This window comes from Equus przewalskii, chromosome 18 (assembly GCF_037783145.1).
Source record: "Equus przewalskii isolate Varuska chromosome 18, EquPr2, whole genome shotgun sequence".
Taxonomy (NCBI): domain Eukaryota; kingdom Metazoa; phylum Chordata; class Mammalia; order Perissodactyla; family Equidae; genus Equus; species Equus przewalskii.
Window position 1 is genome coordinate 24,932,858 of NC_091848.1, and position 26,370 is coordinate 24,959,227.

Sequence of the window (26,370 nt, forward strand, 5' to 3'; positions counted from 1 at the left end):
GTTATTTTACTGTTGAGTTTTGAGAGGGTTTTTTGGTTTGTTTTTTTAAATTCTGCATTTTAATCCTTTATCAGAAAGGTGGTTCTCCCAGTCTGTAGTTTTTTTTTCATCCTTTTAACAGGGTCTTTTAGAGAGCAAAAGTTTTTAATTTTGATCAAATCCAATTTATCAGTCTTTCCGTTTATTGATTGTGCTTTTGGCATCAAGTCTAAGAACTCTCTGTGTAGCCCAAGACCCCAAAGATTTTCTCCTATGTTTTTTCTAAAAGTTTTATAGTTTTGTGTTTTACACTTAAGTCTGTGATCCATTTTGAGCTAAACTTTGCACAAGGCGTGAGACTTAGATCAAAGTTCTCTTTTTTGCCTATGGACATCCAAGTACTCTAGCACCATTTATTGAAAAGACTAGTTTTCTTCTTTGAATTGCTTTAGCACCTTTGTAAAAAATCATTTGGGTCTATTTCTGGGTTCTCTTTTCTATTCCATTAATCTGTGTGTGTCCGTCCATCTGCCAGTACCACATAGTCTTGATTACTGTGGCTGTATAAGTCATTTGAAATCGAATAGGGCGATTCCTTCTACTTTATTTTTTGTTGTCAAAATTATTTCAGCTATTCTACCTTTTTTACCTTTCCATATAAATTGTAGAATAATTTTGTCTCTATGAAAAAGTCTTGTGAGAATTTTGATAGACATTACATTAAACTTATATATCAATTTGAGGAGAATTAGCATCTTTACTATGTTGAGTCTTCCAGTCTTCTTTGATTTTTTTAATCATCATTCTGTAGTTTTCAGTATACAATTCCTGTACATAGTTTGTTAGATTTATACCTAGTCAATCTGTCTGTCTTGCCTTCCTTTCTTTTTTTTCTTTTGCAATTATAAATGGTATTGAATTTTTAATTTTGGTGTCCACGTGTTCATTAATAGCATACAGAAATACAATTTATTATTGTATGTTTATCTTATATTCTGCCATCTTACTGAACTCACTTCTTAGTTCTAAGGGTTTTATGTAGATTCCTTGAGATTTTCTATGTAGACAGTCATGTCATCTGCAAAAGAAACAGTTTTATTTTTTCCTTCCCACTCTGTGTGCCTTTTTCTCTCCTTTTCTTGCTTTATGGCACTGGCTAGAACTTCCAGCATTGTGTTGAATAAGAATGATCAGGGCAGACATCCTTACCTTGTTCCCAATCAGAATGAAAGCAGTCAGTCTTTCACCGTGAAGTATAATGTTAGCTGTAGGAGGTTTGTTGCAGATATTCTTTATCCAGTTGAGGAAATTCCCCTCTATTTCAGTTTTTCTAAGAGTTTTTTCATGAATGGGTGTTGAATTTTATCAAATGCTCCTTCTGCATTGATTGATACTGATTTTTCTGCTTTAGCCTGTTAGTATGGTGTATTACATTGATGGATTTTGATTATTGAACTGGCCTCTCATCCCTGGAATAAACCTCACTTGGTCATGATGTAGAATTCTTTTCATATATTGAATTATATATGCTGATATTCTGTTAAGAATTTTTGAGTCTTATTCACGAGGGATTTGGTCTGTAGCTTTCTTTTTTTGTAATGTATTTTTGGATTTTGGTATCAGAGCAAAGCTAACTTTACAAAATGAATAGGGAAGTGTTCCTTCCTCTTCTGTTTTCTGGAAGAGGTTTTGTAGAGTTGGTAGTAATTCTTCTTTAAATGTTTGGTAGAATGCTTCAGTGAAACTAAGCATGTAGATTTTGGGGGGGAGTTTTAAATTATGAATTCAATTTCCTTCATAATTATAGGAGTATTCAAATGATCTGTTTCATATTGAGTGAGTTGTAATAGTTGTATTTTTTGAGGAATTGGTCTATTTCATCTAAGTTGTCAAATTTGTGTGTGTAGAGTTGTTCATAGTATTCCCTTATTATCCTTTTTTTTTTGTTCCTTGCACCCAGAAAAATCCTTCCGTGACTGTCTCCCATACTGATTCGAGGACTATAATCGCAGTGTTTGGAAGGAAGAAAATTTAGACGTGGAGACACAGTAAGCATGTAGGTTGAAGAGAAGTGAAATGGCAGAAAGAGCTCTAGATGAGGTACCAGGTGGCCTGCATTCTGACAAGCTGTGTGACCCTTAAACTTTCTGAGTCTCAGTTTTCTCATCTCTAAATGGAAATAAAAGTCCCTTCCTGGACAACCGAATTATTGCAGCTATCACCTGTGAAGTGCTTTGTAAACTTTGAAATATAAGACTTTAAAGGATTAAAAGTCTCAGATAAAAATATAGGCGGGGGGAATTTATTAATACTTATTACATTTTCTTTGGCAAATACTAGTTAATGGTAGTTTTGATTAACAAGGAAATGAGAGCTTTTTGCAGAATGGAAACCACATGATAAATTGCTGGGGCCAAAGAATTCATTCTTACTGCAGAGTGGATGAGGCCTTCTAAGTCATTTCTGATTCCATTAACAAAATGGTAATTCCTTGCAGTCTGGAACCTTAGTGCATTTAACATCACTGTCCCACCATGAGTTCCTCTATTTTGTCCTGGCAGTCTGGGTCACCCTAAACTAGAGCAAACTGAGGGGCCTCCCCAGGGCCTTCAAACTAAAGAGCCTCCGTCCTCTATCCACCCCGACAGCCTACAGCTTAGAATGTGCTTACCTGAAGACTAAGCACTGTGGGACAAGCAGAGTAGACTTGCCAGACAGACAGACAGGAAAAATAAAACGAGAAATACCTTTTTGAAATTTGATATTTCAGAAAAATCAGTGTAGTCATGAGAAAAAGCTGAATTGTGTCAGACTTGTGAAACTTATTTTACAGTTTAGTACTGCTTTTCTTTTAAATTACGTGCATAATCCCTGCTTAGGACCTCTAATGTTCTCTCTCTCTTGTTTTTAATAGATGTTTATTAGAATAGGTCAGGAGTGATGATGCTGTGAAAACAATTAAAAAGTAATTGTCGTTAATTATCATGAAAAATAGTCATTAATACTTTCAGAATGTAATTATCCTAATAGCTAACCTATGCACTCCTAGTTTTATTTGTTAGAATATCATAATCTGTCTCGGTCAACACACATTAGGGTCAAATCCAGTGTTACGAATGAGGCTTGTGAAGCAAGATGCTTTCTGTTGGAGCATTTTAATTAGGAATACGATGGACTACTTCTCCATATCCCTTGGTAGAGAGAATAGAACTATGGTATGTTAGACTTTTTAATTTAATTTTACTTTTTATTTTACTTTTTGACCCCTTGCATCCATTTCTCACATCCCCTAACCCCTGCCTCTGGCAACCACCACTCTGCTCTCTATATCTCTAAGCTTGGTGTTTTTTTTTGTTTTTTGTTTTAGATTCCACATATAAATGAGATCATACGGTGTTTGTCTTTCTGTGTCTATTTCACTTAGCATAATGCCCTCGAGGTCCATCCATGTTGTCTCCGATGGCAAGATTTCATTCTTTTTTATGGCTGAATAATATTCCATTGTTTACATATACCATAATTTCTTTATTCATCCATCAGTGGACACTTAGGTTGTTTCCTTATCTTGACTATTGTAAATAACACGGCAGTGAACACGTAGGGTGCATATATTTTTCAACTTAGTGTTTTCATTTTCTTTGGATAAATACCTGAAGTGGAATTGCTGGATCGTATGGTAGTTCTATTTTTAATTATTTGAGGACCCTCCGTACTGTTCTCCATCGTGGCTGTACCAGTTTACATTCCCACCAACAGTGCACAAGGGTTTCCTTTTCTCCATATCCTTGCCAACACTTGTTTTTTCTTATCTTTTTGATAATAGCCATTCTAACAGGTATTAGGTGATATCTCATTGTGGTTTTGATTTGCATTTGTGATAGTTTGTGCTTTTTGAGAAATTGGTCCATTTCATCTAAGTTGTCGAATTTGTGTGTGTAGAGTTGTTCAAAGTATTCCCTTACTGTTCTCTTGATGTTTACAGGGTCTTAAGTGATATACTCTGCTTCATTCTTAATATCAGTGATTGTGTTTACTCTGTATTCTTTGTCAGTCTTGCTAGAGGTTCATCAATTTTACTGATGTTTTTCAATGAACCAGCTCTTTGTTTTATTGACTTTCTCTGTTTTTTGTTTGTTCATTTTCAATTTCATTGATTTCTGTTCCTTATTATGTCCTTCCTTATGTTTGCTTCGGATTTATTTCATCCTTCTCTTTCTAGGTTTTTGAAATGATAGCATAGATTGATTTGAGACTTTTTTTGTTTTCTAATGTATGCATTTAATGTTGTAAATTTCCCTCTCAGCATTACTTTAGCTGTGTCCTACAAAGTCTTGCTATGTTATATTTGCGTTTTCATTCAGTTGAATGTGTTTTTAAATTTCTCTCATGACTTTCTCATTGATCCGTGGTTTATTTAGAAGGGTGTTGTTTAGTTTCCAAGTGTTTGCAGATTTTCGTGTTATCTTTCTGTCATTGATTTCTCGTTTGATTCCGTTGTGGTTGGAGAACACACTTTGTATAATTTCAGTTCTTTCAAATTTGCTGAGGTTTGTTTTATGGCTCTAGATGTGGTTCATCTTGCTATATGTCCTATGGGCACTTGAAAAGAATTTGCTTTCTACTGTTGTTGGTTTGAGTATTCTAAAAATATCAGATGGTATTGTTGAGTTCTTCTATATTCTTGCTAATTTTCTGTCTAGTTGTTCTATCAGTTATTGAGAGAAGGCTGTTGAAGTCTTCAGCTACCACTGTGGATTTGTCTATTTCTCCTTTCCCTTCTGTCAGTTTTTGCTTCATATATCTTGCACCTCTGTTTGGTGCATACACATTTAGGATTGCTATCTCTTCTTGGTGAATTGACCCTTTTATCATTTTAATGTCCCTGTCGGTCTATAGCAATTTTCTGTGCTCCAGAGTCGGTATTATCTCATATTACTACAACCACGCCTGCTTTCTTTTGATTAATAGTTGCTTTATATATTTTTTCTATCAGTTTACTTTCAACCCGCCTATAGTGTTATATTTGAAATGAATTTCTTGTAGACTTCTTAAATCCACTTTGCCAACCTGTCATTTAATTGATATATTTAGACCATTTACATTTAAAGTAATTATCCGTTTGTTAGGGCTTACATCTGTCATTTTAATTTTTGTTTTCTATTTGTCCTCTCAGTTTTTTGTTTTTCTGTTTTCTTTTTCCTTCCTTATTGCGAGTTGCTTGAAAATTTTGTACAATTTCATTTTGATTTATCTATAGTAGCTTTTTCTAGTGGTTGCCTAAGTATTACATTATATATACATCACTTATCACAGTCTACTGGTGTTATTTTTCTCTTCACATCTCTTTACCCTCTCCTGTTTATAATATATTCTCTTAAATATTTCCTCTACATTCATTTAGAACCACATCACACAGTATTGTGATTTTTGCTTCAACCATAAAACATAAGTAAGAAAACTCAGGAGAAGGACTGTCTATTATAATTACCCTTATTTTTGCTTACCATCTTCTTTCTTCTTTCCTGATGTTTCAAGATCCCTTCCTTTATTGTCTCCTTTTATTTAAAGAACTTTGATTAGCCATTCTTTTTTTTTTTTTTTTTTGAGGAAGATTAGCCCTGAGCTAACTGCTGCCAGTCCTCCTCTTTTTGCTGAGGAAACCTGGCCCTGAGCTAAAATCCGTGCTCATCTTCTTCTACTTTATATGTGGGACGCCTACCACAGCATGGTGTGCCATGCAGTGCCATGTCCGCACCTGGGATCCGAACTGGCCAACCCCAGGCCGCCGAGAACCAGAATGTGTGCACTTAACTGCTGTGCCACCGGGCTGGCCCCTGATTAGCCATTCTTTTGGGGCTAGTTTTGCTGACAGCAAAGCCTCTTCATCTGGGAATGTCTTGATTTCTCCATCATTCCTGAAGGATATTTCACTGGATTTAGGATGGTTATTTTATTTCAGCACTTGAAAAATATCTTGCCACCTCTTCTGGCCTCCATGGTTTCTGATGAAAAATTCAGTCTTTCAAATTGTTTGTCCCTATAGTTAAGGGGTCGTGCCTCTTATGCTGCTTTCAGGATTTTTTTTTTTTTGTCTTTGGTTTTCAGAAGTTTGAAAAGTCTTTGGTGTGGATTTCTTTAGATTTGTCCTATTTGGATAAATCTTTGTGTTTGTGTCTTTTTGCCAAATTTAGGACATTTTCATCTATTGGATCTTTGAGTACTTTTTCAGTCCCACCCTTTTTCTTCTCTCCTTCTGAGACTCCAATGACATAAATGTTAGACCTTTTGTTATAGTCCCACAGGTTCCTGAGTCTCTCTTCATTTTTTTTAATCAGTAATTTTTTTCTCCTTCAGATTGGAAATTTCTGTTGTTCTTTCTTCTAGTTCACTGATTCTTTCCTCTGAACCCTCTATTCTGCTGTTGAGCCCATCCTTTGAGTTTTTAAAATTTTCAGTTATTTTATTTTTCAGTTCTAAAATTTCCATTTGGTTATTCTTTATGTTTTTCATTTCTTGGATGAAACTTTCTGTATTTTCATTTGTTTCAAGATTGTTCATAATTTCTCATTGAAGTACTTTTATGATGACTACTTTAAAAATATTTGGCAGATTATTCTAACATCTCTGTCATCTCAGTGTTGGCCTCTATTGATTGTCATTTTTTAATTCATTTTGAGATCTTCCTGATTCTTGATATGACTTTTGATTTCCTTTTGAAACCTGGACCTTGTTGGTGTTATGTTGTGAGACTCCAGATCTTATTTAGACTTTCTGTTTTAGCTAGTTTCTTCTGATACAGCTCTGGCAGGGCAAGGGGAGGGGTGCCATGTTGTCACTGCCAGGTGAGGTGCTCGTCCAAGTTCCCCACTTGGTCTCCATTGAAACCTGATGGGAAGTGTTCCTCCTCACTGCTAGACTGAGATGGGGCTTCCTGCTCCTTATTAAGCCTTCACTGATACCTCATTGGCTGGTTAGAGGTAGGGAATGCCTCATTACTGTTCCCCATGTGCCCTCAGTTGTTGACAACATAGTGAGAGGGGCCTCACTGCATCAGACATCGGTGAAAGTTCTGATTCGTAGACCTCCTCTGACGCCACTCCAGTAGGACCTCGTTACTCTGGGTGTAGGTAGAAATTCAGGCTCTCCACATGATCTCCACTGGCACTCTCCATGGGGGAGGAGGAAGGGATTTGTTACCAGCTTGTTGGAGTTGAAAGTCCTGACTTTCTATTGCCTTCTCTGATACCACCCTGGTCAGGGGAGGGAAGATTAGGGTACCTTGTTACATCCTGTGGAGGGTGAAATCTAGGTTTTCCAGGCAGCTTTTGCTGGCATGGTGAGCATATCAATTAGGGTTCTCCAGAGAAACAGGACCACTAGAAGATATATATATATATAAGTAGGTTTATTATAAGGAATTAGCTCATGTGATTATGGAGGCCAAGAAGTCCCAAGATCTGTGCTTGGCAAGCTGGAGACCCAGGAGAACTGATATTTCAGCATTATGAAGGGAAATCTGCTTTACATGGTCTACTGATTCATATGTTAATCTCATTCAGAAAGTTTGATCAAATATCTGGGCACATCATCGTCCAGCCAAGTTGACACATAAAATTAACTGTCATAGTGGGTGTGGGGCCACAGTTTTTTTGTTTTTAAATTGTATCTTCTGAGCTCTTTTTTTTTTTTTTTTTAAAGATTTTATTTTTTCCTTTTTCTCCCCAAAGCCCCCCGGTACATAGTTGTATGTTCTTCGTTGTGGGTCCTTCTAGTTGTGGCATGTGGAACGCTGCCTCAGCGTGGTTTGATGAGCAGTGCCATGTCCACGCCCAGGATTTGAACCAACGAAACACTGGGCCGCCTGCAGCGGAGCCCGCGAACTTAACCACTCGGCCACGGGGCCAGCCCCTAGGGCCACAGTTTTTTCTGTGGTATTTTGCTGGAGAGTAGTAGTTATTTCTGAAAGTTTTTCTTTTTTTTCTTTTACTAGGTTTCTCCTTTTCTATTTGTTTGGTTAGAGAGAGTAAGCCTTTGTTGGGATGTTTTCTGTCTGTGCTTGTGGACGTTTCCAGGTTGCCGCTTCTTCAGCTCCAAGTCTTGGACATATGGTTAAAAAGAAACCAGGGAGCTCACTACCATGTTGTTCCTCAGTTCCTGAAATATCTAGCTGGTCTGCCTTCTTTCCACCTTTCAGAATCTTCACGTGTTTGTGTTGTATATACTATCTATGGTTTTTAGGTTGTACTAGTGGGAAGAATAAGGAAAAATATGTCTGCTCCATCTTCCTGGAAGTGGAATTCTCCTGTATGTCCTCTTTTCAAGGCATCTCAGGGTCCCTTGGATAAAGAAAGAGAAGGATGTGAGCAAAAGTTTGGAATTGCAGATGGTGAGAGAGTCTAGGCCAAGAAAACTAAGCAGTGCTGAGGGAAGGGGAGTTGGCAAGTGACATATAATTGAGAGATTTGCAAAGAAATAAAGTTCGCACATGTATTCTAAGTAATTGTATTTTTTATTTTTATGAGTGACAAAAGTAAAAAGACTCTAAACCACTTGTAATCCTGCCACAATTTTTTAAATTTTCATCTCACTTCTTAAATCTCACTGCTTAAAACCGCTTGAGTGGTTTTCCACTACTCTTAGAATAAAGTCCAGAATCCTGCGCATTGCCCCTTCCTCATCTGGTGCCAGGCTCCTCTTTCTGTGCTCTGGTCACACTGTCTCTCTCAGTTCCTCAAGGTCCTATGCTGTCTCGTACATCTGGACTTTCCCACAGGCTATTATTGCCTCGTACTGGAGCATTCTTCCCTGTGACTTGGTTGGTGAATGCTCTCTTTCAGGTGTCCATTTAAATGTCATATTCTCAGGAAGGCAGACTTAGGTTATGTCTCCTTGCCATAAGTTTCCCTGGCATTCCATATTTCCCCTCTGGTAACTTTCCTCATACTTCATTGTTACTACTTGTTAAAAGGCTTTGTACTAGACTATAAGATATGTCTGTTTTGTTAAGTACATATTGTTAACACCTAGCAATGTGCCTGGTCCATAGTAGATGCTTTATATAAATATGGTTGAATTTCACCAGTGGTTTGGTGTACATCCTGCCTATACGTTATAGCCAGTTATGTTTCCATAGAATTGAGATCGACTGAACTTAGTTGTATTACCCTCTGTTTTTTTAAACCTTCAATTAATTTAACTTTTGGATCAGTTATGCATTCATGTGATTCAAAAATCAAAAAATATAAAAATGTATACAGTGAAAAGTCTCCCTGCCACCCTAATGCCATCTGCCTAGTTCCCACCTGCCTCTCACCATCATTACTAAGTTTTTAAGTATATTTCCAGATTTTCTGTAGGTAAAATGCTAGCACATATTCACATTTTTACCTACCCACACATCATATTTCCTCCTCATTTAACACAAATGATAGAAAACTATATTTGTGATTTTTGTGCTGTGTTTTTTCCACTTAGTATATCTTGGACATCTTTTTATGTTGGTTCATAGAGAGTGCCTTTTTTTTGGTAGTTGCATAATATCTTTATTTTTTGACGCTATCGTAAACAGTATTTTTTTACTTCAATTTCAGCTTGTTCATTTCTAGGATGTAGAAATACAATTAATTTTAGTATATTTATCTTCTATCCTGAAATCTTGCTAGGCTGACTTGTTAGTTCTAGCAGTTTTTTATATTTTTCATCAGATTTTCTGCATAGGCAATCAAAGACAGAATTACTTCTTATTTTCCAATCTGGATGTTTTAGTTCTCTTTCTTACCTTACTACCCTGGCTCCAGTATGGCCTCCAGTGTGATATTGAAAAGAAATCATGATGGGTGGCACCCTTTTCTTGTTCCAGTGTTAGTGGGAATGCATTGAGTCTTTGATTTATAAGTATGATGCCAGTCATAGGTTTTCAAAGATGCTCTCTATCAGGTTGAGGAAGTTCTCCTCTATTCTTAATTTCCTAAGATTTTTCTTTTTCCTAGAGCAAATGTTATTTGCTTTTGTCAAATTCTTTTTCTGTGTCTGTAGAGGTGATCATATGGGTTTTCTTTTTTCATTTGTTAATGTGATGAATTATATTGATTGACTTTTTTGAGTGTTAAACCAACCCTGCATTCTTGGGCTAAACCCATGTGGTTACGATGTATTATCTTTTTTTGTGAATTTCTATGTTCATGAGGAATAATGGTCTGTTGTCTTCTTTTCTTGTAATGTCTTTGTGTGGGTTTGGTATTAGAGTAAAGCTGGCCTCATAGAATTAGTTGTGAATTATTCCCTCCTTTTCACTTTTGCTTTTTAGGTTGACATCTTCTTTGAAGAGTACTCTCTCCCTGTTGATGAGATATTTTCTGCCTAGAACCTAGGCCTTCTAGGATGTTTTTTAAAGGAAATCATTTCTCTGCAGCCCCCAGAAAATGAGAGTACTACTGAAGTCTGATGCTTGGTTACTTGACAGTTTCCAGTTATGATAAGCTACTGTTTCTCCCTCAAACTGTCCTGAAAAAGGCCAAAATTATGGGTTGCCATTCATTTGTTATGAGTCTGTACAGGATGAATTTAAAGCAGTCAAAATATTATGAAACCGAGAAGTTAAATCAACCTTAAAATAGCTGGTTTGGAAGATGTGACAAAATATGGACAACCTTAATCACCTGAGCCACAAGCCGGACCAATTATGTCCTTTTAACAGTTTGATGCATTTTCTTCTGGTTTTTTTTTTTCTTTGCAGATTTTCTTTACAAAGTTGTGAGATAAATACATGTTTTCATCTGTTTGTTATAATGTTATTGTAAACTCTTTATAAACTTTTAGTACCAACATAATATATTATTTAAATAGCAGATTTACTTCACTATTTTCCTGTGTTGTATATTTAATTCCAATTTCTTTCTCCCTTCCCTCTCCTTCTCCTGCTTCTTCTGTTATAGAGCTGCAGTGAACACCTTAATGCATTATAATTTTTTTCTTAAGTGTATTTATGATAAATTTCCAGATAGAATTACTGGAAATTTTTTTAACATTTTTGACACATAGTACCAGATTGCTTACCCAAAGCGTGGGGTAAGTTGTATTCTCTCAACAGTCTAACAGTATCTTAAGCAGACCTCTCTTGTTATGTGTCGTGTCTAACCCGTGAGCTGTAGGACAGAGATGTGGTGCTGATGCTTTCTTTATGGTCTCTCTACAGGATATGGTGCCTGTCATAGTTGATTACTGCCTTCTGCTGCAGCGAAAGTGAGTATATGTTGTCTGTCAGATTCAATTACTTTGAATCCAGCTTGTCTCTTGCTTATGTTATAATTTACTGCTATGAATTCTATGAATTTGACTGGATAGGTTTTTAAAAAAAGTTTAATTTACAGGCCGGTCTCATGGCCAAGTGATTAGGTTTGTGAGCTCCACTTCTGTGGCCTGGGATTTGCTGGTTTGGATCCTGGGCATGGACCTGCTCACTGCTCATCAGGCCATGCTGTGGCGGCATCCCACCTAGAACTGGAATGACTTACAACTAGGATATACAACTATGTGCTGGGGCTTTGGGGAGAAGAAAAAAAAAGAGGAAGATTGGCAACAGATGTTAGCTCAAGGCCAATCTTCCTCACCAAAATAACCCCCCTTAATTTACATAAATTAGATTCTTTCACAATTTTCAGTCCATTTACCTAATAAATTAACTTTTCCAAAATAGATGCTGTGGGTGTATTATCTATGCATTTGTGTGGCAGGATAGTGGAGGCGAAGAACATAGCTAACAGAAAAGCAATACTAATTAAATATCTTAAAAGTAAAAGTGTATGATTCGTGTACTGTATATATATTCTTTTATGAACTATCACTAAAACACAGTATGTCGTACTGCCCGGAAAAGGGCAAGATTCCTGTATCTGCAGGTTTGATTTTTGGAACATTTTTGTTTAAAAGAAATCAGTGTAAATAAACTCTTGATTAGGCTTTTTTAAAGGTTTAAGTAGTAACTATGCTAGTTACTAGCTGGTTAACCAACTTGTGCTAGTTAACGAACCTGTGCTAGTTCACAATTTTTTCACAATTATGATAATAGTTCCCTGCACGCCAGGTATTGTTCTAAGCCCTCTACATTAAATTTGTCTAATTTTTATAACAGTGAGGTAGATGTTATTATCTTCGTTTTACACAGGAGGTTCCAGAGGCAGAAAGCCATTAAATAACTTGCCAGAGCTCACTCACACTTCTTTTGAGGAGTGAAGGTGGGATTCTAATGCGGGCAGACGAGCTCCTGGGCATTTGTTCTTTTGTGGCACTTTTTGGGTGGTAGGGAACAAATGTGAGCACCCAGTGCAGAGACTCCTAAACCCTGTACAACACCGACCTGACCCGTGAGTTTATATATATTCAGGTAGCCTGCATCATGAAAGGTTGGGTCCTACTTTCAAGTTATCAGTGAAGCTTATCAAGAGGGCAGTTATTTGCCACGTCAGACCTTTGATTAAGTCATGGAGAGCTGTAGCTTCTGCTCACTTGGGGCTCAAATTCATTCCAGTGTTTCAGCTGTAGTGCTATGTGTGATTATCCAGTGACATATATTGTATTCACAGTTGAGATGTTGTGGAGAACATTGCTTTATGTTATGCATTGTCTTCTTCTTGAGGGCCCAAGGGAGAAATTTCCCTCAGGTGTTAGTACCAGAATTACTTTTGCCTCTTCTGAACAGCTCGTTCACTTTAATCAATGGACAGTGAACTGTGTAGCTAATTACTATTTCCTAGAAAGCTAAGAGCCGTGACATACTAACCTCACCCTAGCTTTTCTTAGTTTATATTCTTTACCCCAATTTTCACACTCACTTCCTTGTCATCTTGTAGTTTTTAAAGCAGCCTCATAATTTATGGATCAATTTTACGTATTTTGTTTTGTTTAATCCTCATAATTACAGTGTAAGAGAGGTAATGTTGTCCTCATTTTCAGATGAGGAATTGAGGTATAGAGATGTTGCTAATACTAATAAGTACTTGAATCAACCCTAATCTTCAAGTTGAGATAATCATAAATGAGATATAAAGTACCTAAAAGACTAAATTTTGTTTAGAGTAAGAAAGCGTAGATTTATAAAATGGGTTATATCCACTTAGAATGGTGCCTGGCACAAAGTAGCTACTCAGTACCTGATGGTTGAATTAATGAAGTAGTTCTGCCTCCTGGTTTGCCAGATGACTTGTGGTCATTATCTTGAATACTCTCCCAGTGATGTGAAGTTGAAATGGCTCTAGCAGTTGTAAGATGAAGGATTATAGAGGGAAAAAGAAAAAAAATAGGTTCTTTCTTGCAGAAATATTTTGTGTTATTCCCAGAAATGTTCTGGAGATAGACCTTTCTTTTCTATATGATTCAAAAAGGCATTATTTCTAACTTTCTATTGACTGCAATAATTTCTTTATTAAATCACAGCATATAACGTAGAAGATAAGATCTGGTATGATTTTCACCAAATTAGAATCTATTTATTATTTCTTCTTTTTTTATCAAATTTTTTCTTTCTTTAATTTTCTTGACTCCTTAGCTTGTTTGCTTCTGGGCTGTGTCAAAAATAAATGCAGTACTTGTTGGAGATCTCAGAAAGAAACACCTGCAGTCATAGTATTCCTGACCTCCACGGGGAAGGGACAGCTCAAGAGTCCTTTTCCAACTCTTGGTTCTTTTTGCAGGTCTTCCCTCCCTCCCTCCTTCATCCACCCATACACACATACTCCTAGATCAAGGGCATGGACGTTTCCCAGGTCCATAGTGCAAATAGTGTGGCCTCCTTCTCTCTCAATCCCGTTTCCAAAGGCTGAAGATCAGGTTGCACTACATCCTGCTCTTGCTCAGGAGAAGTTCCAGCACGTGTTGTTCTCATTCTCCTTTCCCTCCTGCTCTCTTTCCCCACTTTTTCTACTCTCTAGGTTCCAGTAAGGGCAGGAGGGACGAGGCAGCATTCCCAGCAGTGTAAGAAGGCCTGGAGTTGTGAAACTAAGCACTGGGTCAGGTGTTCCCTTTTGTGTTCTAGATTGTGTGCTTCTGTGCTTGCTTACTTCTCACCATATGGCTTTTCTTTTTCATCAGTGTTAAGAGCCTATCTATGGGCCTGAGCTTAGGGGGAAAGGGGTCAAATTGGCCATTTGATCAACTTTGATTCTTTGCGTCTAGGTCATCTTACAGTCTCCTTCCATTTCAAACATGAAACAATTAAAGATTTGTTAGATATAGAAATTCTATGTTTGCTTAAATAGTTCAATATAATCACTCTTAACTGGTAGAGTTTTTATAATGTTTTCTTAGAGTTGCCATAGATAACAAGGTTAAAAATGGTCAATTCCCCAGGTTAAATTGAAGTGGAGGATTAGAAGCTGTATGTCACTTCCTTCTAGTATAGTGTCTTTCTTCCTAAACTGGACACTCTCTTTATACCATCTTTTTTGACATTTGGTTCCATTTTCATGTAGGGTCTTTTGTATTCCCAAATTTCCAGAGTATCTGTGACATTAACATTGCTTTAAGGAATGCTTGGGTTTGCATAACACAAATACAGTCTCACAAAACATAGTCTAGTATTCGACCATTTTCAGGTAACTTCTTCCACTTCTAGGGTGATCCTTTAGACTCTCAATCCTGGCCTGCACATGCCTTTTATATAAATATCTTCTGATTGAGTAAATTGTTTTTATAGCCATCCTCTTATTTTCACTATTATACTGTTTGTTATGTGCATCAAATTATAAACACAATACATATTCTGAAATTAATTTTAACTCAATACCACAAGCATTATTATACTATGATCACTATTACCTCATAGTAGCATAATTCATAGAACCCCATACCTAGCAGTAATGTTAATTGAACTAGTGTATATATGTATTCCTATTCATACCTAAGAAGTGTTTTATAGTATAAAATCCTTTTTACTATGACAGGAACCACTATATTATAGCCATCTTTTTTGGTTAAAACTTGGCTATATAGTCTTTTCATGAATTGTTCAAAATTAGAAATGACAGGAAATGCTGTTTTTGAAGACTTGAGCTTTATTTTCACAGTTTGGTCTCTGTTCCACAATTTCATTTCAATTTTGTAATGTGAATTTTTTTTTCAGTTTTAGACACATGATATAAAATGTCTCAAGGCTTTTTCTAGGACATTTAATAATTTGTCATTTTGCCTATACAACAGTAGCCATAATTGTAGCTTATTTTGAAATTGGTCCAGAGTATACTTGACCTATAATCATAATTTTGAACATTGTTTAAGAATAGGTGCTATATGATTATATGTGAATTATATCTCAATAAAATTGTTATTAAATGAAACAAAATAGCTGCTGTATGTAGATGATCCTGACACTTTGAGCTTATATCACTGTAAGCTATCCAAAAAGAAGCCATTGTTCAGATGACTTGAATTATATATAAATCTGAACCAAAAATATTTCTGTTAAATCGGAAGTGAATCTGAAGCGGTCTTTTGATAGCCAGGATATTTGTTCAATCTTGTTGTTCAATATCCTGATTATTGTTTGAGAAGCAAAAAGATCTTAATTATCAAGCACAGTTGAGGAGCTGGATGTTTCAGATCTTGTTTCCCTGATAGCTGCATCTTCAAATTTTAAATATCAAAGCTGGGGGGAAGGTGCTACGCCTTTTTAATTTTAGAACAGCTATATTGAGATATAGTTCTCATACCATACAATTCACCATTTTAAAGCGTACCATTCAGTAGTTTTAGTATATTCACAGAGTTGCACAACCATCACCACCAAACCTTTTTAAAGGAAATCTTTACAAACTGTGGTACTTGTATCGGAAAACAGAGCGTTTTGAACATAATTTCTCTTTTTTCTTTTTTTGTGAAGGAGATTGGCCATTGAGCTAACATCTGTTGCCAATCTTCCTCTTTTTTTGCTTGAGGAAGATCTTCACTGAGCGAACATCTGTGCCAATCTTTCTCTATTTTACATGGGATGTAAAGTGTGGCTTGATGGGTGGTGCTAGGTCCGTGCCCTGGATCCAAACCTCCGAACCCTGGGCCGCTGAAGCAGAGTGCACAAACTTAACCACTATACCACCAGGCCGGCCCCTGAATTTGTAATTATCTCATAATCAAAGCTGAGTTCTTCACATTTTTTTAAATTGTAAAATTGGTAATGCACAAAGTGAATTTAGCCATTTTCTCTATCAATTTGAAGTTATGAATGATAAACTCCAAATGATATTTTTAATATGAGTATTAACATAAAGTGAAATTATGTAAAAAAGAGCTCTTTGATGTCCCTCTGTTATTCAGAACGGATTTTCTGTTATACTGGCTATAGAGAAGCTAAGCTTTAAGCAATAAACAGCAATTCTTAAGTTAGTCCTTCCAGGAAACAAAGTCAGCACACTGGATGGAGTAAAATGCATAAATATAGAAATAAACACAAGAGCTAAAGCTTTTTTGTATGGACTTTTATTTCTCCCTCCTTCCTTGATACTCTAATAAATATTCTCCCAAAATGATGTGAACATGTTTTAGAATTTTGTTTTATTTTTATTTTAAAGTAGAGATACAGATAAGATTACTGAGTTTTATTTTTCTTGTATCCTTATTATAGCCTTTAACTGGTTAAGAAAGAAACATAGTTTTGTCATGAATCTTACCAGCAGTGATGCTGCTGTTTGTCACAGGAGTGCCTTGTTTGTCAACTTTTATGCTCTATTTACTGAATTTTTAGCTCTTTAATTCTCCTCTCTAGGGCTTTTTCTGCTGAACTGAAATAGTAATTATCTTCCCTAGCATATTGTTTTTAACAACACGTTACAGAGTGCAAAGGCTAGCAAATAGAACATTTTCTTTGAATTCATTAGAGTTACTTTGTTACTCTTACTTTATCTTTCTTATAGTAAAGCTTCATTAATTTCAGTTTCTTTTATTTGGCTAGTAACTGGTAATCACAAAAATGTGATGGGCTATTGATTAAAATGAAACTAACATGAAAAATGCTCTGATAAAAATGAAGCAAAGAGGAAAAGTGATACAAAAATTACATTCGTAGATATGAGAAAAAAGTAAATGAATATGGATTTCCCCCAAGGATACTGCAAATACTGTTTATTGAAAAGTGGCCTGTGGTTCTGGCACAGTTGTAGCCAGTCCATTTATCATCTGTCCCCTTCCAGGACTTCAGATGAGGCAAGACCCCATCCTACTCCTTTCAGAACGTTCCTTAAACTTTTGTGGAACTTGTCATGAAAGAGCACTTTTGGATGAACCGTCTATACCATATTTCACAACTGACATGATATACATATAAAAAGATTATACATTTGATAAATAAATAAGTAATCCTAACAGATAAATAGCATTTACACAGTTTTTATTTTAAAAGAAAAGGAATGAGTGAATCAGTGAATGATACAAGGCAATACAATGTATGAATGGAAACTTAGGAAACATTTATTTTTGCCAGTCATCAAAGAGTTTAAAAGAGTGATGTTGTTTAATTTATACTTGTTAAATTATCTGGGGGGAAAAAACCAATCACAATTGCCTGGTGAAACTGGTATGATTATACATTACTGGTGGTATGATGCTTTTTGAAGATAATTTAGTGATACATTTCAAGTGCCACAAAATTTTTCGTATCCTTTGACTCAAGATAAATTTCTAAAAAGTAGTATGACCAAGGGAATTAAGCCCCCATAATGGGAACGACTGCATATGTAGATGTTCATTGTCACATCACTCATAACAGTTAATACTGGAAATAAGTGATATAGTCCACACCACAGGAGTAGTTAATTAAGTTCTGATGTTTCAGCATCTTGAAACCTTGTTTGACAAAATGGTAACTTTAAAGAGTAGGTAGCAACTTAGAATAATGCTTATCATCTTAATGTTGCATGAAAACAGAATTCAGAATTATATCTGAGTATAACAAATTATTTATGGACTATTTGCAGAAGAAGTAGGAAATAAAATAATTATTGAGTGTGGTAGCATTTAGATTAATTAAAAATTTTTGTTTCCACAATAAAATAATGTCCAGATATATTTTTAAAATACTGAATGAGATTTCTTCCTTCTCGTCCATCAGTAATTACTACCTAAAGCCTTTGAAAAGCAAGGGGTAAGAACTAGGTAAGGAAGCAGATTGGCTCTGCAGATCAGCTCAGGATATTTAGATACCAGGAAAGAGGAAAAGATTTATGAGTAGTCCTTTTTAATTTTTTTTTCTACTTCATCATGTTCACCGTACTACTCACTCGTATCAGTGTTGTCTTTAAGAAGCATTGTGCCCTAATAGACTCAGCACAGGATTTAGACCAGAGAGCTGAGTTCAAATTCTGACTCCATAACTTAACTGTGTGACTTTCAGAAAATAATTTAACTTATTCAAATTTTCTTATTTGCAAAAGAAGTATTGAGAGAATTAACTAAGATAGTATGTATAAAAAGGTTTTCACAATATACAGCTCTATGCAAACATTGTGAATGTTGTTATTAAACTTGTGAGTAAGTCAAAATAGAAGAAAGATGAGATATACCTAGCAGACTGAATTTAGTGGATGTTTGGAATGTTCCTAAGAGTGTTTTTTTCCCCTTCTTGTTACAGAGATCTTTTATTTAGCCAGATGTATGACAAATTAAGTGAGAATTCAGTGGCCAAAGGAGTGTTTTTGGAGTGCCTTGAGCCATATATCTTAAGTGATAAATTGGTGGGGATCACACCCCAGGTAATGAAAGACTTGATCGTTCATTTCCAAGATAAAAAGTTAATGGAGAATGTGGAAGCCCTCATTGTACATATGGATATCACGAGCCTAGATATTCAACAGGTGAGTTTATAGACAGTCTACTGATTTACAGAATAAGCATCATTCCTTTACTGATTATATTTACCTGACTGATCCAGCCTCCCCCTACCTTCTATCAACCCCAATTATTTATTGAGCACTTTTGGTAAGATGTTTCATAGACTTGTATTTGTCAATGTGTTTCTTAGGACTGTTCTTTAATGAATGTCAGATGATGAACTCCTGCAAGCCAAGAGGCTTCTCTTTCTTCAACATCCCCCAGAGCTCTTAGCGTAGAGTTTACATTTGGTAGTTGCTTGTCCTCTCATAGGTTTACATTCTAGCAAAGAAGTTTGACAATAAATAGATAAACAAGTAAACAAACCAGAGATATCCAAAAACAAATTCTATGTTAAAAGTCAAACGGGAAATATAGTAGAGAATGAGAGGCTACTTTAGATTGGTTAATTATTAGAAAACCTTCCTGAGTCTGGAATCCATATGACAAGAAGGAATAAGTAATGCAAAGATCTTGGAGAAGACTGTTACAGGTAAAAGCAACAGCTAACGCCAAAGGAAAAAAAAAAAAGATATATGCCTTGGCTATTAGAATTACAGATAAAAGGCAAACAGATTTGGAGCTTGGTTGAAAGGGAGAGGTAATCCTTTCAGGGCAAGGTACAGATTTTTTCCATTTTATTCGGAGTGCTATGAGAAATCATGAAAAGGTTTTAAGCAAGGTCACTCTGGTTTGCTTTAGGGATAAAAGAATGAGGGGTGGGGGCCAAGTACAAAAGGAGCAAAGAGACTAGTTAGGAGCTGGTCCAGGATGTGGTCCTGGCTGGAGTTGCTAACAGTAAGATAGAGAGAGATGGCCTGACTTTGGATGTGTTTGGAGGTAGAACTGATTTGCTGATGAATTGGGTGCGAGGGTGTGGAAAGAGAGAATTTAAGAAGGATGCCTAGTTTTTCAGCTTGAGAAACAGGGTGGAATAATTCCTTTAAGAAGATTGGAAGACTGAGGTAGGTCTAAGTTTGGGAGTCAAAATCAGGAGTTCTGTTTTGCCATTTTATTTGGAGATAGCTCCTAAACATTCAGGTGGAGATATCAAGTCAGTGGTTGGATATATGAGTCAGAGAGGAAACTAGGGCTGAAGCTGTAAATGTGTTAGTCATCAGCAAAGAGATCTATGATTATGGCACTGGCTGAGAGGAAGGGTAGTGAGAGAAGAGAGAGAGGTCCCAGAACATACCTTCATCTAGAGTGATTTTCTCATGACACCTCACTTCCATTTTTCCTCTTACCTCTCTGGCTTCTCCTTATCATTCTCCTTTGTCGACCTCTTCTCTTCTACTTCAGCCCTCTCCTCTTGTCAGTATAGTATATTTTAGCTCTCTTAGGAACAGAATATAGAGTACTCTATACTTTGAGTCATCTTAAAGTATGTCTCTCCCTCATATTTTCTCTCCCTAAATATTTTCTCAAATCAATTTCTCTCCTTCTTTAAACACTTCAAGCTCCTTCCCACCTTAGGACCTTCATCTTTACTGCTGCTTCTGCCTTCAGAGTCCCCAGTGTCCACCTCTGCTTTTGGCTCACATACATGCATCCTTTAGGTCCTAGCTTAAATATTGCTCCCTCAGGGATGATCTTCTTAATTCTCCAGCCCAAGTCAGGTTCCTGTATAACACTTAGCACATTTGTAAATGAATTATTTGTGTCATTGAGTATCTCCCCCAAGTCATAACTCACACACCATTTTGTGCCTCTCCCTTCTTTTGGTGAGTGTTCAAGATGAATGGACATTCCGTAAGGGTACAGACTAGGTCTGGGATTGTCTCATCCATCACTTTATCCCCAGTGCCTATGAGAGAACCTGAATATAAGTGTTCAGTAAGTATTTGTAGAACTAGTGACCCAAGGTAAAATAAATATGGAAAGGGGGTGGATAGAGAAGAAATAACGTTAGACATTGGAGGATGTTTCAAAGTAGCTGTTGTACTATTAAAAGTAGTATTGAACCTTCAACAGCTGTTGTCTGGCATTGTGTTTGAGTACTTCAATTTTGTTTTTTTTCAGAGAAGGAATAAGAAAAATTAGGGAAGAGAAGTCAAGATCTTCCCCATTCTTAAATCTTTAAGGAGAGGAATTGGTGAGACTTACCTAATTATATGGACCAAGCAACTTTTCCTTTTTACAGGTAGTTCTCATGTGTTGGGAAAATCGGCTATATGATGCTATGATCTACGTCTACAACAGAGGCATGAATGAATTTATTAGTCCAATGGAGGTAAGATACTTCCTAACTTGGGCACATATTTAATATTGTCTATTAGTGTTTTTTTCCTAATTCTCCATTGGCTTTGAAAGTTTCTGTTTTCATCCATTCTTCTAATTTCTTGTAGATTTATTAGGCTCGCACCCATTTCATTTGGGACTTTTAGGTAGACTTTAATTTCATACCTTCTACCATTGCTTTCTTTTTTATCTGCATAATTATGTATTTAAATCTCAGGGAGCAATAGGCACAATTAAAAGTTATGCTTACCTGTTAGACTTTAAGTTTTTTCCAATAACTTTTGAAATTATAATAGCTTTTTCAAAAGGTATAAGAAATTCAATATATATACTTATTGTATATATTGTACTATTGAATAATGCTATTTGTAGATATATTCTGCTGTGGAAGGTCCTGAAAATGATTGGAAGTCATTATTTGTTAACTGCTAGTTTGTTGCTTTTCCCAGTTCAGAATTGTATAGCATTCATTATAATTTCTTATTCTCATTTCCATTAGAAGAGAGCATCTAAAAAGCATTTGGGCTTATTTTAAAAAGAACCAAACCCCATCTGTCTTGTTATTTGCCTTAAATTTGGGGACGGAATTGTGGGTAATGGATTGTAGATACACGTAGTGCCCTGCCCGCCCATTGCCTTTTTACAGCCACTAATTACCTGTGTCAAAAGAGCCAGGCATCTGCTGACGGCAACCGGTCAACTTTTTTGTGTATTTAATGGCCATCCAGAGCTATCTCCAGTATTACTAAGTCAGGAGTCATTCTAGATACTTCAGTCTTCTTTAAACATATTAGCTTGGTGAGTGAGCAGCCCTGTAGTTCATAACTCCTTTAGTTTGGGTTGTACCTCTCTGTTCTTGGTCAATTTCCAAAATGAGTGCCACAGCCCCCTTCACTGGTTTTAACCCTGATTGTCTGTGTGTCAAATAAGTATTCTTTACACTTGAACAGCTCTCTGCTGCTTACTCACCGAGATCCAGTACTTCCCTGAGAAAGAGTGGTCACCTCCCTCCTCAGTGAGGTCCAGGACCTCCCTGCAGGCAAAAATGTTCTCTGCCCCACTACCAGACCACAATTAGGAAGAGTTAATGCAATGTCTAGTTTCTCTCAAAATAACCCCTGAAAACACCTTCTAATTTGATGCATTCTGTGTTTATAAAAACAATTGCTGGGTTTTTGGTATTGTTGCTTTTGAAGTTTTTGTTTTTTGTGGGTTTTTTATTCCTCAAAGTCTGGAGATTTTTATACCTGCACATCTCAGATGGAACACTGGACTATTGAGGTGGCCTTGTCTTGTGTTGAGTAGTTTTTGAGCTTTCAGCAGGAGCTTGGTATTTGTCATCTTTTGGAAGTTATGGCAGTGGGCGTTTAGATGCATCCTGTGATTCCTCGTTTATAATTCTCTGCCTGTAAGGAAATCACTTTTCAGTGTTTAAAGTTTAGTTATTTTAGTACTTAAAGAGGTTCAAATTAAGAGGAGGTGTCCTGCCTTGTGAAATTTTCTAGATTTTCCAGAATGAAAGTGTCATCGCATTTGGGATGACAGCAGTAGTCTCTGGAACCTTTCCTGACTTCTAGTTTTGACTGTTTCTGAGGCCAAAGTAGTGCCTTGTGTTGGGCGGAAAAATTTTTCCACCAGCTTAGATCCCAGTGGTGGGGGGAGTGCTGCAAATTGACAGACAATAGACAAATTAACAGGAGAAAAGACAAAGTTTATTCACACATGTACTGGGAGCACTCAGTAATGAGTAACTCTCTGAAAAGCCAGAGGTAAAGGTTTATATACTAGTTTAACAAAAGTTGGGGCGGAGCGAATTTATGGTTTCCATGGGAAAGTATGAATGGTTTTTTGGGCTTTTTGATGCTAATTAACAGCTGAATTTGCACTTCTCAGTGCTAAAGGTCAGTCTTCTCCCCAACAGGAAACTCCCTCCCAGGAAGGCCAGTGGAGTTTTACCATTAATCTTACTGTATTTTCAGAGGCTCTGCTTAAATTTAGATAATGTTTCTCTCTGTGGCTGCTGATCATTCAGATGTTTTCAGTTTAAAGTAATCTTCATTACCATTTGGGGGGCTATCATTAATCCCTTCACTTGCTGACTCTTTTTTTTAAAGAGTAAAGCACTTTTAGGAACCTAAGGATATTTTATATTCAGAAATCATAATCTCAACAGAGACTTTCATCTAACTGGTATTTATTAATTGGTTTCTTTTAGTGAGGAATATGACAACAATGATTGTTTCCCAGTGATCTTTCTAAAACAGTTCATGTCCACATTAAAAGTTTTTATGTTTAAGAGGCTGACCTGGTGGCACAGCGGTTAAGTTCGTGCACTTGGCTTCAGCAGCCTGGGGTTCACTGGTTTGGATGCTGGGCGCAGACCTATGTATTGCTTATCAAGCCATGCTGTGGCAGGCGTCCCTCTTATAAAGTAGAGGAAGATGGGCATACATGTTAGCTCAGGGGTAATCTTCCTCAAAAAATAGTTTTTATTTTTAATCTCAGTAGCAAATGAATAATTCAATCAGAAAGGTAATTAACAGCATAAGATTCTTGATTATCTTTTTAAAAATATTCTTTTTAAAAAATAATGGTGATTATTTTTCTATTAATTTTACTCCAGAAACTTTTCAGAGTCATTGCTCCTCCTCTGAATGCAGGAAAGACGCTAACAGGTATTAATTTTCTAAGCCTTAATTTTTTTCTCTTTTTTGTATTTTAAGATATTATTTAAAATATCATAAAATTCACCAATTTTATATGTACAGTGTGAATTTTGACAACCATATATAATCACGTAACCAACACCATAATCAAACTATAGAAGGAACTATATAGTTTCTTCACACTAAAAAATTTCCACCTGCGCCTTTGTACGCTATCCTTTCCCCACAGCCCCACCTACAGGCAATGACTGATGTACTTTCTGTCACTACATTTCATGTAAGTGGAATCATGCAGTATGTAATCCTTGGTGTTTTATTTCTTTCACTAAGTGTAGTGTTTTTGAGATTCCTCCATGTTGTTGCATGTATTAATATTTCATTCCCTTTTACTGTTGAAGAGTAGTCTGTGGATTGGACATACCATCGTTTGTTTATCTCTTTACCAGTTGATGGACATTTGAGTTACTTCCAATTTGGAGCTGTTATAAGTAATGCTGCTACAACATTTGTGAACGAATTTTGTTCTGTTTTTAATTAAACTTTGTATTATGAGGAAATTGTAGATTCACATGCAGTTGTAAGAGATGACACTACTCTTTATCCACTTTCCCCTACTGATAACATCTTGCAAAACTAAAGCACAATATTACAACTAGATATTCACACTGATAAAGTCAAGATGCAGAACAGTTTCATCACCATAGGTATCCCTTATGTTGCCCTTATCCCCCACTTCTGATCCCTAGCTATGAGTAAGCTTTTGTGTGGGCACATGTGTTCATTTTTCTTGGGCAGTTACCTTGGATTGGTATGGATGGGATGTATGGTAAATAAATGTTTTACTTTCTAAGGTACTGCTGTTTGGTTTTTCAAAATGGGTGTACCATTTTGCATTCTCATCAACAATATATGAGAGTTCCAGTTGCTCCATATCCTTGCAAGCACTTGGTACTGTCAACCTGTCAGTCTTTGAAAAATTTTAGCCATTCTGGTGGGTGTATAATGGTATCTCATTGTGATTTTAATTTTTATTTTCCTGATGGTCAGTGATGTGAGCATCTTTTCGTGCGCTCTTGCCTATTCATATATCGTTTTTTGTGAATTGTCTCTTTAAATCTTTAACAGTTTTTTGGGGGTGGGGAGGAGGTGTTATTTGACTTCATATTATTGAGTTGTAAGAGTTCCAAGTGAGTGAACTCCCCACCAGAGCCTATAAGAATGTTCTTTATGTAGTCTGAATACAAGTTGTTTTTCAATATATGTTTTGCAAAAATTTTCTCCCTGTCTCTTGCTTACCTTTTTGTTTTCTTAACCATGTCTTTCAAATAACAAAAGTTTTTAATCTTAAAGAAGTCCATTTTATTCATTTATCCTTTTATTCATTTTCATCTTTTCGTTTATTCATTTTAGACTTTTGGTGTTCTGTTTAAGAAATGTTTGTCCAATTCAACATCATAAAGATTTTCTCTTATGTTTTCCTCTAGAGATTTAATAGTTTTAGCATTGCATTTAAGTCTGTAATCCATTTTGAGTTAATTTTCATCTATGATGCAAAGCAAAGTTTAAGGCTTTTTTTTCTCATATAGCTATCAGTTCCTTTACCATTTTTTGAGAAGATTATCTTGTTTCCATTGAATTACCTTGACACTTTTTTCAACAAAAAATGGAGAAAAACTGATTTAAAAAAAAAAAGTCAATTGACTGTATACGTGTTGTGTTCCATTGAGCTATATGTCTATAAATATAGACATATAATATACTGTCTTGATTACTGAAGCGTTATATTAAGTCTCAAAATCAGATACCTTAAGTTCTCCAACTTTATTTTTCTTGTTCAAAATTGGTTTAGCTAGTCTAGATCCTTTGCCTTTCCCTATGAACTTTAAAATCAGCTCATCAGTTTCTTTTAAAAAACTTATTAGAATTTTGTTTGGAATTGCATTGACTCTATAGATTAATTTGGGAAGGATTGACATCTTAATGCTATTGAGTCTTCTAATCTATGAATATGATATGTTTCTCCATTTATTTTGGTCTTTTAAAATCAATTTGCTTTCTCAATTTCTGCAGAAAGGCAGCTGAGATTTTGATAAGGATTGCTTTGAATCTGTAGATCAATTTCAGGAGTACTGCTATCTTCACATCGTTAAATCTTCCAATTTATGAATACAGGGTATCTTGCCATTTATTTAGGTCTTGTTTAATTTCTTTCAACAGTGTTTTTCAGTTTTTAGTGTACAAGTCTTATACTTCTTTTGTTAAATCTATTCCTAAGTATTTTATTCATTTTGATGCTATTGTAGATGGAATGAGGTTTTTAATCTCATTTTCAGAATGTTCATTGCTAGTGTATAGAAATAAAATTGATTTTTGTATATTAATTTTGTATCCTGCATCCTTACCAAATTCATTTGTTAGTTCTGATTTTTTAATGGATTCTTTAGAATTTTCTACATATATAACATCATGTTATCTATATGTAGAGATAGTTTTATTTCTTCCTTTCTAAACTGGATTCCTTTTATTCCTTTTCTTCACCTAATTGGCCTGGCTAGAACCTCTAATACAACTTTGAAGAGAAGTAGCAAGAGTGGACACCCTTCTCTTTTTCCTGATCTAAGGGAGAAAGCATTTA

The 26,370-nt window shown here is 35.9% G+C and overlaps 1 protein-coding gene across 1 annotated transcript in view; it reads left to right on the forward strand.

The window, feature by feature from the left end:
• VPS8 (VPS8 subunit of CORVET complex) overlaps positions 1-26,370 on the forward strand; it is a 235,611-nt gene that overhangs the window by 74,450 nt on the left and 134,791 nt on the right. The window contains 4 exon segments of the mRNA XM_070582453.1: positions 11,174-11,220; positions 18,590-18,812; positions 20,972-21,061; positions 23,693-23,744. Of these exon segments, the coding sequence (XP_070438554.1) occupies positions 11,174-11,220; positions 18,590-18,812; positions 20,972-21,061; positions 23,693-23,744 (412 nt within the window).